Genomic DNA, 16,524 nt, shown 5'->3' with positions numbered 1-16,524 from the left:
CCTCCCGATTTCTGCAATTAAAGGTGTGCACCACCACCGCATTGCTCTCTGCCTCTCAAGTGCTAGGATTAGTGGTATGTATCACCAAATTTGGCTAACCTATTAACCAGTTAATTTTTTTTCAAGCCAGGAATAGTGGTGCATGCCTTTAATCACAGCATTCAGGAGGCAGAGACAGGTGGATCTTTGTGAGTTACGAAGTAAGCCTGGTCTACATAGTGATTTCTAGGACTGTCCCAAGGCCATATAGAGACCCTGTCATATATATATATATTTTTTTTCCTCAAATTTTTTGTGTCCACATGTACACCCTAGCACGCACGTGGAGGTCAGACATCAGAAGACAACTTGCATAAGTTTTCTTTTTCCACTATATATGACTCCTGGGGATTGAACTAAGGTTGTCAGGTGTGGCAATAAGCTCCTTTTATCTATTGAGCCATCTTGTCGTCCATCCATCCATCCATCCATCCATCCATCCATCCATCCATCCATCCATCCATCCATCCAGTGTGTGTGTATATACTATGGCACACTTGAGGACAATTTGCAGGAATACATTCTCTCCTTCCATAATGTGTCTCCCAGTGATTGAACTCAGGTTGTCAAGCCTGATAGTAAGCATTCTTATTTTCTGAACCATTTGCAGTCCCCCAGTCTTGGTTTCTTTTTTTGGAGGTAGGGTCTCAAATATCCCAGAGAGGCTTCAGTTTTGCCAGGTAGCCAAGGATGACCTTGAATCCTGATCTACCTGCCTTCATTTTACAAGTGCTAATATTACAGCACCACCATGCCCGTTCCTATCAGTGGCTTTATAAGTAAGGTTTTCCTGGAATAAAATCAGATACGTTTACATATTAGCTCATATTACAGAAATGATACAGCTTTTAAAGGCAACGATATTTACTGAGTTTCTTAAGAAAATGTTTACAAATTTTTGCCTTATACCATCATCGGATTCATCCACATTTACCTCGGCCCACCCAGTAGGTGAAAAATTGTGGCTTATTTTAGTTTACATTTTTAGACTGAATACTTAATTTCAGTTTTGTGAACTGTTTATGCTTACAATTCATTTTGGTATTTTTAAAAATAATTTATAAGCTTTTTTGCTTATGAAAAAGAGATCTAGCCAGGTGGTGGTGGTGCACACCTTTAATCCCAGCACTTGGGAGGCAGAAAGAACTCTGTGAGTTTGAGGTCAGCCTGGTCTACAAAGGGAGTTCCAGGACTTTGTAACAGCTAGGACTGATACACAGAGAAACCTGTCTCAAAAAACCAAAAGAAAGAAAGAAAAAAAAAAGAAAAATAGAGATATAAAGATATAAATAACATAACTTCCTATGTGGCTTTCATCTACACCTCATATTTCTACTCCTTAAATAACTACTCAGAATTCTTATACACATTTAAAATGTTTATATTTGGGCTTGAAAGATGTCTCAATGCTTATAAACACTTGTTTCGCTTGCAGAGGACTTGGGTTCTGCTCCCAGCATCCACATGGAAGCTCAAAATAGTATGTATCTCTAATTCTAGGAACGCTGACATCCTCTTCTGGCCTCCTTGGACGCTTCATGCACAGTGTACTTACATATATGCATAAAAAGATATACATAACATAAATCTTTAAAACATACTTATAAATATTGAACTATTTTTGTATTTCACTTAAAAGTTTGAGAACTTATGCTAATACATATATCCATATGGAAAATGTTTCCATATTTACTTAATTTTACTTTCTGTATGCCATTATATTTTTGAGTTATCTGTGCTGATACCACATATTCTTGCCCACCTTAATATTATATGGCATTAGATTTCTAAAGGTCATTTCTATTCATACATGTAGTTTAACTGTTTAAAGTTTTCCATTGGATATATACCAAATTTTCTCCGCTTTTCACTAATGAACATTTCATGTGTTTGTAATATTTGCTACTATTATATGACAATAGACATCTTTGAGCATGACCACTCTAAATTCTAAATACTCTTTATTTAGAATTAATCTTTTGCCCATCATATGTGTGACAAATCCTTTTCCCATTTCGTCTTTAGTGTTTAGTTCCTTTTCTTTATATAAACGTCAACCTTTAGATGTATTAAATTTTTATGTATATAGGGTTACAATCATGCTTTTGAATATGTGCTTGGTCCTTTGTTATTGCTGAGAATGGAGGCAGTAAAAATGCTTGCCTCATTTTGCTGCTATGCAGATTAAATGAGATAACAAGGAATACTGAAGTGATAATCACAGTGGCAGGTATACACACCCACAAAAAATTAGCTTACTAGAAAAGGGTTTACAGGAAGGATCTCTATTTTATTAACTTGGAATGGAATCTACACTCTTTCAGGTAGCATGTGCTCTGCAATCTGGAAATTTCTCTTACGCCTAAGAATTTTAATTACCAGCTTTGATTCCTGCTGTTTCTTCTCTCAATATTCCCCTGGAAAGAAAATAACATTTTAAGACAGATAAAAAAATACTGTAGAATAAAACCCTACCAAAGATTGAGCCTGAGGGGCCTGAGGATTCTGCTGGTTCATTGAAACATTGGGTCCTGAGCCAGGCCCAGCAACATGGACTGGCTGAGGGTTGCCTGAAATCAGCGTTGGGATATTTGTCTGGCGATGCAGAATTTTCTAAAAAGTGAAAAGATACATCTATGAGCTCTCTGTTTAACAAGCCAATCAGGCAGTTCTTATCCCACTCAAAGAACATCCTACTATTTCCATATAAGAATCAGAAGCACTCACCAGGGCAATCTCAGGATCCACAATTCTCATCACTACCTGTGCTTGTAGCAAAGCATACGCCAGCTGAGGATTCTGAAGCAACATGTTTCGTGCTTCCTGGGGACTATTCTGGACACAGAGCTGAGAAGGTAAGAAAATTCACCTTCAGGGTCAATACTAAGAATCTGATAATGATTTGAGCCATTTCATCTCATAAATGTAATATTCAAGACAATCTCAGTTACTATTGATTTTCTTTATGAGACAGTGTTTCATGTATTCCATTTTGGTATTGAACTCACTGTGACCCTTCTGCCTCAGCATCCCAAGTGGTGATACTAAGGCACACAACATCATGTGATTTAGCACAACACCTGGTGATTTAGCACTGATTTTGACATTGAACAAAAAAAAATCTTGGCCATGGCAGGCAAGAAAAAGTACTTATAATATGGTAATATTATCACTTATGGGCAAAGCTATAATTTAACATCTATGGGGGCACGAAAAAATGCTGGACAGTTTGGGCAGGACTGTTTGTGTATAAAAACAGCTCTGTGTATAAAACATGGAAGACGTAGTGTCTACAGATTCAATTACTTAAGCCCAGGGAATTATGTTCATTAACTCCTTGAAAAGCTGATGTAAATTGTTTTGTTTATAACCTAATGCCTCCTCCCACCTTCATCTGTTTCATCAGCTCAAACATCTGTTCTGGTGGAAGACTAGCAACTGCTTTGCTAATAGATTCAGGGGCATCCTCGGGGTTGATGGTCTCTCCATAAGGTGACTCAATGACAGGTGCGCCAGTGCCAAGGCCTGATTAGGAAGAAAGCAAACAACAAAGTTAGGAAGGCAAAATAACACCTTAAGTCATTTCAAGTGTCTATTTTCCAGAGTGTCTGTGAGCACCAACCGTAACTTGAAACTCTGGAAATGAAAAGTAAGTCACAGAAGGAAAAGTCAGCAAAGGAAAGTGACAGTATACCTTTTGATCTTAGAGGATAGCAGACACAATGATAATGCCATTACTGATTTCGTTGACAAGTCACTTCAGAAGAAAAGCATTTAAACAGACAAAGACATTAATTTCAAGGATTTGTGGAACTGCCTTTAGGCTTGGTGGACCTGAACTCCCCTTAAACTGGAAACCAACTCCTAGGGAAGAGGATTTCTAAAGCCAAGTTGCTTAAACATACACATCAGGTAAATACACTCAGGTACCTCAGGGGCTAACCACCCTCAGCATCTTCTAAAGCATAATCACAGATGGAAAACTTGCATTGCCTCATCTTCAGTAACTTGTGATGGATATGGTTTGGATTTATACTCACTTTTGAGTTCCTCTTTGTTCTTTTCACTGGCAGCGTTATCCACTCGAAGTGCTCGCCCACTGAATTCGCGACCGTTCAGGTTCCGCATGGCACTAAGGGCCGTCTCTTGGTCTTGGTATTCACAGAAGCCATAACCCTTTGGTTTTCCTGTCTCCCTATCATACACCAATCTGAAGAGCAAAACCAAGTATCAGGAACAAATACTACATACGTACAGACTGACTTCCTGCTAACATTGGCATGTTCGAATTTAGCCCACAGTAAGATACCCTTGTAGCAGGCAGCTTTTTATAAGTTCGAGGCCAGCCTGGCTAAAGAATGAGTTCCAAGGCTGGGCGGTGGTGATGCACATCTTTAATCCCAGCACTCGGGAAGCAGAGGCAGGTGGGTCTCTGTGAGTTCGAGGCCAGCCTGGTCTACAAGAGCTAGTTCCAGAGCTACAAGAAAACCATGTCTCGAAAAATCAAAAACAAACAAAAACAAAAAAAGATACCCTTCTAACTCTGCTTTTGTGTTTTTGAAACATTTTTAATGAAAGAAATCTCTCAGCTAAGACTGGATCTGAATAATAAAGCATGTATATTTATCACAAAATCTGTGGTGATTTTTAAGGATCTCCCATGAATATCTTAAAAGAGGATCTCACCTGAAACTAACAACAGGCCCAACCTCAGAGAAGATGTCCTTCAGCTGTTCTTCAGTAGCTTCATAAGGAATGTTTCCCACTAAGGAACAGATAATACATTAAAATGCTGGGACAGTAAGGAGCTCTTTGGTGAGCAAGTAAACAGTAGGCTTTCTAGTTTTATCAATAAATATGTAGCAACTGACTGAATGTTCTCCAAAACCCCACTTCCACTGTTTCTTTTCAGACCTCAGAACAGAGCCAGAGACTAAATAAAAAAGATGTCTTCCAAACAGTTCTTGGACAGATATGACAACTAGCATGTTTCCCCTAACTTTGATGAAAATCAATGTTTAAGCACTGGTATTTACCCACAGAACTGTGAGTTCAACCAGTGACTACCAAAACCAGAAACTAAAGGGGGTGGGCTCATGTCTTTATTTCTACGCATAAACACACTTGTGGAGGGGTAGCCATGAATAGGGGAGGCCTTTTAAAAAGCACTGCTTCGGCACGTTTCTTCCAAACAGTGCTTCTGGTTCTTTCTGAGAGTCTTACATGTAGCTCTGGCTCGCCTTGTTATGTAGTTCTAGGCTGGCCTGGAATTTGAGGCAATTCTACAGCCTCCAAAACGTGCTTAAAAGCAAGACACATATTTTAGAAGTAACTTGTTTAAATCTTAAAAATTGCTTAGTTTCGCTTCTCTAAAATGTCCCTGAGCTTTAATCATTCATTCATTCATTCATTCATTCACAACCCACCTCAAGATGCCAGGTGGCCGCTACCACTATGGTTGGATGAAACGTTACAAGTAAAAAGCAAGCGATATTACGCGTTTATGAGAGGGCGGGAAGTGGATATAGGGTCGATGGCTTCAGAATAAAATCTGTATTTTGGGCTAAGAGAAGCAGCACGGAACAGGGACGCTCTGTTTCCACGCACCTTTTCTCCTAAAAAATAACTGAGAATCATGAAGGGGAAAACGCAGAGAAGACCAACGCTAGAGTCTAGCTCCCTGAACCACACTGCGGAAAATCTCCAATACCTTGGAGCCGAGGTGTCGTTGGGGGGGGGGGGGGGGAGTCTGTTAGCCCACGAGTACACCAGGCTGCCGCGTCAAAGGACAGCGGCGAAGCGGCACGCCCGCCCCGACACCCGCTCCAGCTGGGGACCGCAGGGGATATCCCTCCCTGCCCGGAGAGGCGCCACCGAAATCCTCTCACCGAATACAGAACGCAGAGAACGATCCACCGCAGGGTCTCTAACAGGCAAACCCGCCATGGCTCACCCCCTGAGGTGGCTTCCGGTGCGCCTAAACACACTTCCGTGGGAGAACGAGCCCGGGGCCGAGCGCGCCTCCGTCCGGTGGGAGCCGGAAGCACCTGGACGGAGCCGCCGCGGATCCCGCTCCCCGCGTCACGCTGTGTGGGTTCCCGCTTAGCATTCGGTCCGGGGGCGGGCCGACAGGCTAGTGGGAAGGGCTAAGGGCCGGGGAAAGGGGCGTTGTCCAAGCGTCGCGGGGCGGGGCTATGCTAATTTGAAGGCTCTGCGTTTGCTGTCTTTCCCTCTCTGTCATTTCTGCTGGCTCTCACCCCAGCCTTTAAAAGCCACGCTGTAGCGGCTTTTTTTTTTTTGCAAGCAAGTGAGCTAGTCTTTATTCTTTTCTCTCTATTCTTTTTTTTAATTATACATTACATTTTTATTTTTTTTAATTAATTTATTTATTAAGGATTTCTGCCTCCTCCCCGCAACGGCCTCCCATTTCCCTCCTTTATAACAGGGAAGTCATTTGCTATCAGCTCTGGCACTCTCCTCTCAGGTCTATCCTACTGGAAATGCGGAGGCCTTCCCCAGTAGCATACATCCTATTATTTTGTTGAAACTTGGCTGAACGGAGGGAGAGCTGAGACAGGCTGCAGAATGAGAGGACTCGCAAAGTCTAGTACCAGCAATTAATAAGAGAGCCTAGGAAGAACAAACTGTGCTCTCTCATATAGCCCCTGGGTTCCAGATTCTTATTGCTGGTGGAGTGTGGATATTAGTAGAGAAGCTTTGAAACGATGGAAAATGCCATTGGCTGTGGTTGTGCACACTCCAGGGATACTGCAAGAACGGTTGCTAACCTGCCACTGGGGTTGGAGGAAATCCAGGGTAGGTATCCTGAGAATAGGATTAAAGGAAGAACAATGGAAGGAGTCAATAGCACTGCCACCTGAGAAAATCTATCTGGTAAAGGAAGTCCAAAGTAGTACAATAAGCACAGAATTGGAGGCATGGGCTTAAAAATATTAATTCCATGGACTGGGTATGCGGCCTATCGGTAGAGTGCTTACAAACCATGCATGAGACCCTAGATTAAGTCCCCAGAGGGGGAAAAAAACGTACCTCCTATATCGGCAGAGTCTGCGCTTTAAATGTGACGAATAGTTCAGTGTAGTGATATAGCTAAGTAGATTTCTCACCTAATGTTTTCAAACTGCAAAAGATTTACTTAGGATACTCAACTAAGAATAGGGGTGCTTGGACCCCCACACCAATCTATATAAAGGGTGAGATTTTACACAAGGAACTGGAGAGTCATTTTTAGTGAGTGCCTCTAGTGGTTCTCAGGGCTATGCAATTTGGCAACCATTGTAATCAGTGAAGCAGTTTTATGACATTTGATACAGCCACACATTCTTTTTATCTGCAAAGTTTTGTTAAGGAATAGCTTCTTCTACAGTAGGAGGCCTAGACATTCTTTGTTCAGCTCTCCCCCTTGGGAGAGAGGATGTTTGGAAACACACAGGAGTGGTTTGGGATGTATGTGTGTATGGTTTGGTTGGATTGCTAGAAGATCCGGGAACAGTAACACACTGACACATCCAGGGTTCCACTTGATAAACTCCGCACTCCACCAGATGCCCGGTTTCCTTGAGGAACACTTTCTGTCAGCTCTACTGGAGAAAGCAGACCCTGGCTTAACAGCCCTGTTGTGTGGTCTGTTTTGCATGGATATCTTCTGCTTTATCTCTCTCACAAATACGATGCCAGTTCCCATAAAAGCTGGCATGTTCAAGTATCGGCTCCATCGTCCGCAGTTTTAATTTTCGTGGAAGGCACAGAGGTCCTTCTGCTCACAGATAAGCACTAGAGGGACCAGGAATATTAAACACACAGTGTTGTCTCTTCAAGAGAAGAGATGTACAACCGGTTTCCTGCCCACAAGGCTGGGAGCTGACCTGGTTGATAGCCTGGTGACTTTTGTACTATCTGCGTGGCTGAGTCAACACCGGATCCTCCCCCAGACCCTTATCATGAGCTGGTTTTTCTCAGTTAATCTATAGAGCCTATCTTTATGGAAGAAGTCACATGTACTTTGCAGGGAGTTTCAGCATCTTCATATCTTAAGCTTTGTTGTACACACAGCACTGAGTTATTTATCACCAGGGATTTCTTCTTTCCCAATTGTGCTGTGCTTGAATCTATTTAAAATAAACTGCTCAGTGTCAGACTCTCTAAGTTTGAACCAACACCAACTACTGAGTCACGGTGAACTTTCTTGCCTCCCATGGATCATTACTCTGCTGCCCACCATAGGCTCGCAGTGACCCCCATAAGTACTATTGCTGTACAGTATCTTTCCACAGAACAATAGTTTGTGGCAATGTTAATTTGTTAGTTCACAGTTCTGCAGGTCAGAAGTCTAATCCGACTGGATATGGCTGGATTCTCCCATTTAATTTTTCACAAGAATGGAATCAATGTGTTGGGCTTTCTGTGGCTTGTCTGTGAGAGAACCAGCTTTTAGTCTCACTTTGTTGTTAGCAACAATTGTTTCTTTGTGGCCATAGACTGTGGTTCTTTTCTTGATGCCTATTTTTTTCTGGGGCTGTTAGCTTTAGCTCGTGGATGGAAAAGCTTCTCACTGGTCCGTGCATGGGGTAACTACATCTCAGAGCCAGCTCTTGTATGACAAGACTTTTCCTGGGGAGAAGAAACACAAATATCTGAGTCACTTAGGAAGGACAGTCAGTTGGTCTGAAACTGCTTCCAGGCACTTTGGTAGGTTTCTGTGTCTTCCAGGCACTTTGGGAGGTTTCTGTGTCTTCCAGGCACTTTGGTAGGTTTCTGTGTCTTCCAGGCACTTTGGTAGGTTTCTGTGTCTTCCAGGCACTTTGGTAGGTTTCTGCATCTTCCAGGCAGCTGGGCTCGTCTCAGGATCTTTGCAGCCTGGCTCATCTGAGAGTCTGTTTTGCACCTTGGGCTTGTCTGAGGGGGTTCTTAGAAGCTTGTCTTGTTGTCTGAAGGGGTACTTAGCAGCTTGTCTTGTTTACTGTTGGGGGGAGGGGCCTAGTGAATTTGGTCAATTTCAGGGACGCCTGAAACTATTTTGAGTTGTTTAGCTCTCTGCTTAAGGAAATAGCTCTCAGGGTGGAATGTTTCCATCTTGGAAGAAAGGGCTACCTACACAACATCAGCAATGGCCCAATAAAAGCTTGTGCTTTCAATCTCAGTTTTGCAATCATAACTGGAGAATATTCTGCTTGTACAGGCTCACTGAGATATTTTCTCCATATCAAGATCAACTATGTTGGGGCTGGAGAAATGATTGGCAGTTAAGAGCACTTGTTGCTCTTGCTCTGGCAGAGAACCCAGGTTCCATTTTCAGAATCCATTCACATAGCGGCTCAAAAGGGTTAGGAATTCCCGGTCTGTGGGAACACATGCCCTTTTCTGACCTCCATGGGCACCAGGCACACATGTGGCATGCAAGTATATAGGTAAACAATAATTCATATACAAAAATACAACTAATACATTTTTTGTAAGAAGATCAGCTATGTTGTGCAACAAATTAGAATCATGAAAGTAAAAGTCATTAAGAATTAGGAGGCAAATAATCAAGGCCTTGGGAAAGAATCTTAGGGTCCATAAGTAGATCACTGCCTATTGTGCCCATTTTGTGGATAGTCATGTCTAAGTAGCCAGGTGTGGTTACACATGACAATAATCCCAGCACTCGGGAGACTGAGTCATGGGGATTGTGGATTTGAGCCTAACTTGAGCTACACAGTAAAGCATTGTCTCAAAAAAAAAAAAACAAAAAAAAAAACCACACTTGAGTAACTTGCTTTAGGTCCCACAATAAGAAGCTGTAGCATGGTTTCTCTGATGCCAGAGACTGTTCAAATGCTGTTTTTATTCCCTCCTAAGATAACTGAGAAAATTTAGATGGCTCAATATGTTTCATTACCATTTTAGGGAAATAACGTAAAGCATATGATCTTTTAATGCTGAGTAGATGGCTCATAGAATGAAACCACCAAGAAAAGATTGAGGCACTTAGCCAGAACTTGTTCTGCATCACCAGCCATCTGCGGAAAAAGTCCTATAAGTACTATCATATCAGCAGCTACACTGACTGTATTGCTTATACTAAAGGAGGTGTGTGCAAGGGGTGCATCCTAAATGCGGTTTTATCTTTGGATTTAGTATATAGGCTGCGAAGTAGCTACTCTTACCTCAGTGCCTGCTTATTGAGAATCTTCTCATCACTAACATTACCTGTGTGACACTTCCTTTGTCACCAGTTTATAGCAAAGTAAGGACACAAAATGGAGTGTCTGATCCTCTTGTAGCTGTTATGATTGAAGGCTAAATTAGCAACAATATAGGTGTGATATTAAGAAATATGAAGAAAGAAGCATTTTTACACCAGTAGAATTAAACATATAGGAAAAAATGCACTTGGGGGGGGGCTTTAGAAAGTTAAAAATACCACTAATGGAGAATCAAAGAATTTGGGAGTTGTGGTGCTTCGAATGAGATTGTTCTCCATAGGCGCCAATGTTTGAACACTTGGTCCCCAGTTCATGAAACTGTTTGGATAGGTTTGAGAGATGTGACCTTCCTGGAGGAAATATGTCACTGGGCACAAATTTTGAGGTTTCAAAATCCTCTTGCTTCTGGTTCAAGATGTGAGAACTCATCATCTACTCTCCGCATCCACTGCCTGCTGCCTGCTATCTCTGCACCACAACCATGGATTCTAAACTTCTGAAACCAGGAGCCCAAATAAGCTCTTCCTTCGCTAAGCTGCCTCGGCCATAATATTTTATCACAGCAACAGAAAAGTAACTAATATAGGAACCTGTAATTAAAATTTATGGGAATGAAAATTTTGTAAGAAAATTCTGAGTTCTTAGCCAATCTTGTAGATGACATTACAAATTTTAGGTAGGGTATACTTAAATGAAGAAAGCAATAATATTCAAAGCTATAAGGGTACATAGACTTTGAATTTTTTCCCTGATTATAGATGTTCAAATTTCCAACACTAATTCATGTTTAATCCATGTTTTAATCTCCTAAAATTCATTAATTTCATATGTGAATAAAAATCGCATTCACAGACAGTGATTGTAGAAAGTGGACTTGGTGGCTCATGTCTGTAATTCCAACAGTCCATGAGGTAAAAGAAATCTCTTTTGTTTGCCTTGCAGAGAATAGATTGAAAAGCAGCCTTTCTTGGATAGATGCCATGGTATGTACTCTAGATTCTAAAAGATTCTAGATGAGACTGACAGTGAGGAAACTGTTCAGTGAACATTGCCTGAAAGAAATAAGGAAAGATGTGACTTACAGAGACTGTGTGAATGATGGGCACAGATCCGTATCAGTGTCTAGTTGAAGGTACAGTAGCCTTTGTTTCCAGAAGTACTGATCCTGCTTTCTACACTGCTATATTATCAGACTGGTGCTACAGCAGTATTAATACCTTCTGGTAAGACTGGACGTTTCATCCCTACTATTACACCAAGAATACCAAAATACCACTTTACCAAATTTGTTCATTTGGGTCTTTTGATTTTTTAACATTTTTCTTAGTTAATTTTGTTCTCAATGTATATTTCTCTATTTCATTTCCTAGAATCCTCTTCCTTCAGAGAAAGTTCTAGGCTCTTATTCTATACCTTTGCCTTCAACCTGTGTGTGTCTTGAGAAGTGAGGTTTCTTCTATGTAACTCTATACTTGGTCTTGCTTTTTAAACCATTGTGGTATTCTCTGTGTATCAATTGGAAATTTTACGTCTAAAGAAACTATTGATAGGTTGTAGGCAGAATGTTTTGTTGAGGCTTCTGGCTTGCAAATAGCCACACAGAGAGACTTATTATTAATTATAACTACTCAGCTGATACATTAAGCTTATTCTCAGCCAGCTCTTTCAGCTTAAATTAACCCATATTTCTTATCTATGCTGTACCAAGTGGTGGTTCCTCTTCTCAGCACAGTATTTTCATCTCCTGCTCCCTCTGCATCCGGTGACTCTGCCCTCTTCTTCCCTGCCTTCTCTCAATCTCAGCTCTACTGCCTAACCTATTCCTGCTTAGATATTGGTCAGTTGGTTTTTGAGAAAACCAATGAGAGTAATGCATACTCACAGTGTACAAAAGGATTATTCCACAGCAATATATATGGTTTCTATCACCACCCTTTTGCAACTTGTTCTCTGGTTTTACTGTAGCTCATCTCTCCCTTCCTTACAGTCTCTCTTTGTGACTGATTTCCTAAATTATATACATTTGGATTCCTTGCTTAGTATTATTGGTTTGTCTACTATAGGTTTTTCTTAGATTTATTTTATTTGTATGAGTGTTTTTCCTGCATTTATGTATGTGCACTGTATGTGTGTTTGCTGTCCATGGAGGTCAAAAGAAGGTGTTGGATCCTTTCCAAGTGGAGTTACAGACGGTTGTGAGCCACCATGTGGGTGCTGGGAACTGAACCTGGGTCCTCTGCAAAGATCAGCAAGTTCTCTTAACAGCAATCTCTGCAGTCCTGCTTACAGACTTTTGTTTTGTGGTTATCACAATGCTTACAGAAATCCATTTTAATTAGAACAAGATATTTTGAAATCATTGTAACATGATCATAAAGATAAGCAAGAGAGAAAATATATTAAAAGGCTATATTTACATCCATTCCTTTCTCCACTTTGAATTTTTAAAATTTCTTTTTATTTGTTGTGTTTTTCACATCATGCATCTCAATCCCATTCATTTCCCTGTCCCTTCATATCTGCCCTCTGCCCTTGCAACCTCCCTCCAAAATAAAATAAAATAAAATTTAAGAGAAAAAAAGAAGGAAGAAAGGAAAAAAATCTCATCATGGAAGCTTCAGTGTGACACCGTGAGTCATGCAGTAAGCTCTTTTGTCCATATATCTTTACTTGCAAGTGCTCGTTGCAATGAGTCATTAGTCTGGCTTGAGGCCTCTGGCTTCTGCTACACTTTTGTACTGGACCCTCACTGAAACTCCTCTTGGATATCTTGTTGTTTGCTGTGTCATGGAGATCCTGGAGCTTTGGGTCTGCAGGACTGGCCCCTTCATGTGCTCCAGCAGATCACAGATGGCGTGGATGTTGGGGTGGGCCAACTCATAACCCTGGTTCTGGACCTGCACAGTTGCAAAGTTTGGCAGCCCACCAGCTCCTCCCCATCCTCGCCTCTAGTGTGAGCTCTCCAGCATTACCCTGGCTAGTTCACCCCTTGCAGTGATGAGCAAGAGGTGGGGCCGGTTCTCCTGCTTTCACACACTCAGTGTCAGCTTGACCACACCTGTTCATTCAAGGCCAGCTCTACTGTGTTGCTCAGGAGAGGTGTAGGGGCCACTCTCCTGAGTGCTGTAGCTGAGGAGGGACAGAGACAGCCCTCCTGCTCTATGACCGCAGGGCCAGCTCTCTCACCTAACACAGGTGGCAAGGTGGGGAGGGCATCTCTTCCCCATCCCCACCACCACATGGCAGATGAAGAAGGGGCCAGATCTCCCACACTCACGTTCTCCATCTAGGTCACCCTCTCCTCTGTCAATAGGGTCTACTCTACTGTGCTGTCCAGGTGAGGTGCAGTGCCCACTTTCCCAAGTACTGCAGCTAGTATGAGGGAGGGTCAACTCCATCACCATCACAGGTGGCAGGGGCAAGGGGGAGGGCATCTCTCCCTCACCCTCCCCACCACATGGCAGATGATGGGGATGTGGCTAGTTATCCCACCTGCACACCCTCAGGGCCAGCTCAGCTGTGTCTGCACCAACGGGCTCAGCTCTATTGTGCTACACAGGTGAGGAGCAGGGCCTGCTCTCCTGAGTGCTGCAGCTGGTTAGGGGAAGCATCTGCTCCCCATTTGTTGCAGGTGGTGAGGAGTAAGGAGAGGCATCTCTCCCCCGCCCATGCCTCCACATGACAGTTGAGTTTTGGGGACAGCTCTCTCATGCTCACAAATTTGAGGCTGGCTCATCCACACATCCACCAACAGGGTCGGCTCTACTGTATTGCCCAGGTGAAGAGCGGGTCTGCTCTCCTGCGTGCTGCAGCTGGGGAGGGACAGGGGCAGGGGCGGCTCTCCCAATCTTAAGACCTCAGAGCCAGCTCTCCTATACTGCTCAGGAGTAGTGGTGGGGAGTGCATCATGGGGGAGGGCAGATAAGAGGCGGGGTCAGATCTCCCACAGTCGTGTTGTTAGACCGGCTCACCTTGATGCACCCCCCAACAAGGTCAGCTCTGCTGTGCAGCCCAGATGGGGTGCAAGACCTGCTTTCCCAAGTGTTGCAACTGGCAAAGGGGAGGGTCAGCTTCTTTTCCAACTGGAGACAGTAGGGGCAAGTGGGAAGGGCATCTCCAGCCCACCATACTGCAGACATGGAGGAGGTACCTGCTATACCCCTTTCACATCCTCAGGGCTGGCTCACCCACTGTCCACAGGGTTGACTCTACTTGTGCAAGGCACAAGGTCCTTCAACTGGTGAGGGGCGAGGGGAGGACAGCATTTTCCCCTCACCCATGCTCCCATATGGCACACAAGAGGGATGTGACTTGCTCTCCCATTCTCATACCCTCAGGGCCAGCTTGCCCATGCCCCTATGAACAGGGTGAGCACTGCTGTGCAGCCCTGGTGAGGTGTAGGACGCTCTCTCCTAAGTGCTCAAGCCTGTAAGGAGCAGAAACAGTTCTCCCTAGTGTTGCAGCCAGTGAGGAGTGGGACCAATTCTGTACTGTCCTATTCTCTCAGCCTTTGATGGTATCAGGAGCCATGGACATCAACACAGACTGAGGCTGTGTCAGGGCCGTGAACCCAGACATAGGCCCTGACAGCAGCCCAGGGCTAGATATCATCATGGCCCTGGGTAATAATCAAGTCACTCAGCCTTTTCAATGTTTTCACCTCTTCAGATCTGCCTCTGTCCACAGGACATGGATCATTCTGTCTTTCTCTCTCACATACCACACCATACATTTGCTCACCGTCATAGTGTCCATGAGTTTGGCTCAAGGCACAGCGAGGGCCTGTGTTTTCTCCTGGACCCTGGGGTGGACTGCCCCGGGCCTGCATGTGGCCTCCTTGTCCTGCTCAGTGCATCACGCTTCCTCCTTAGTGCCTGGGGGGCGACCACCCCCGGGCTAGTGTGTGGATATCCTTGTCCTGTTCAGGCCATCATGCCTCTTTGATTTTTGAAAAATAATACTGACACACTTGAACCCAGACTTTTACATATACTAGACAAATGCTCTGTTGTACTTCTCATCCTTGAATCTTACTGGTTTTTTTTTTTTAATTTTGGACATAATGACTCATTATGTGGCCCAGGTTGGACTCAGATTCATGATTCCATCTCACCTTCCCAATTAAAGGAGCTAAAGTCATGAGTCACTGTACCTGGATAATTTTCTAATTTTTATTAGTATACACTAATTATATATAAGTATGGGTTCATCATCGTATTTTCATACATATATGTGATGTATTTCAGTTATATCTATTCCAATTGTCCTCTTTTATCTCCTCCCCCTCTTATTAAGCCCTTTCCTCTTCACAACTAGACCCCCTCTACTTTCACGTCTTTTTTTTTTGGTGACCTGTAGCATGAATTCTAATTGATCTTAATAATAAAAACCCAGAGTCAGGTATTAGGGGGTGAAAGCTAAAAGCTCAGAGATGTCGAGCAGCCTGCCATTAGAGTTCATACCTCTATAAAATCCTCAGACTGCAAATTGAGAGATCCTGTCTCCACCTGTCTTATATCCCTGTCTCCACCTCTCTACTGCTGGGATTAAAGGCATATGCCTCCCGAGTACTGGGATCAAAGGTGAGTGCCACCACTGCCTGGCCTCTATGGCTAACTAGTGGCTGTCTCCACACTCTGATCTCCAGGCAAGCTTCATTTGTTGGAGAATAAACAAAATATCACTACAGTGACCCAATGAGTCTCATTCGAATTATTTACAGTATAGGTAAAAGTTTGTTTACGGGATCATGGGCACTGTGCCAGTGGCTATACCCTTGAGGAAACTGTCTCTCTTTTCTCTATTAACTGTTTATCAGCCTATAAATCTGCTTGGGGGCGGGGCCCCATGAACTTGTTGTAATAGGAACAACCACCCTGTAGTAGTGTGGAGCGGCAGGCTGTGTCCTGCCCGGCTCCCAGCCGCCTGGCTAGCTTATGCCCAGAAATAATTACACGGAAACTGTATTCTTTTAAACACTGCCTGGCCCATTAGTTCCAGCCTCTTATTGGCTAATTCTCACATCTTGATTAACCCATTTTTAATAATCTGTGTATATAGCCCCACGAGGTGGCTTACCAGGGAAGATCTTAACCTGCATCTGTGTCTGGCGGGAGAATCATGGCAACTGCCTGACTCTGCTTCTTTCTCCCAGCATTCTGTTTGTTTACTCCGCCTACCTAATTTTCTGTCCTATTAAAGGGCCAAGGCAGTTTCTTTATTTAACCAACAAAATCAACACAAAACAGAAGACTCTTCCACATCATGAACTAGTCCT

The 16,524-nt window shown here is 43.1% G+C and overlaps 1 protein-coding gene and 1 long non-coding RNA gene across 5 annotated transcripts in view; both read right to left on the bottom strand.

The window, feature by feature from the left end:
* The window catches only part of Cstf2 (cleavage stimulation factor subunit 2), a 37,330-nt gene extending 31,218 nt beyond the window's left edge, over nt 1–6,112 (bottom strand). For 2 of the 4 annotated variants that reach the window (XM_075958794.1, XM_075958795.1), the window contains exons 1-6: nt 5,928–6,112; nt 4,726–4,804; nt 4,080–4,249; nt 3,428–3,564; nt 2,767–2,886; nt 2,515–2,652 (exon numbers count right to left, since the gene is read on the bottom strand). In XM_075958794.1, coding sequence (XP_075814909.1) covers nt 2,515–2,652; nt 2,767–2,886; nt 3,428–3,564; nt 4,080–4,249; nt 4,726–4,804; nt 5,928–5,985 — 702 coding nt within the window. In that variant the 5' untranslated portion in view covers nt 5,986–6,112. The remainder of the gene's footprint in view (nt 1–2,514; nt 2,653–2,766; nt 2,887–3,427; nt 3,565–4,079; nt 4,250–4,725; nt 4,805–5,927) is intronic. The other 2 variants (XM_075958793.1, XM_075958796.1) reach the window with 2 other exon arrangements.
* Nucleotides 1–16,524, bottom strand: part of LOC142841772 (uncharacterized) — a 345,599-nt gene that overhangs the window by 31,218 nt on the left and 297,857 nt on the right. The gene's annotated exons all lie outside the window — the stretch shown is intronic.

This window comes from Microtus pennsylvanicus, chromosome X, assembly GCF_037038515.1.
Source record: "Microtus pennsylvanicus isolate mMicPen1 chromosome X, mMicPen1.hap1, whole genome shotgun sequence".
NCBI lineage: Eukaryota > Metazoa > Chordata > Mammalia > Rodentia > Cricetidae > Microtus > Microtus pennsylvanicus.
This window is presented reverse-complemented; position numbering and strand designations above follow the sequence as displayed.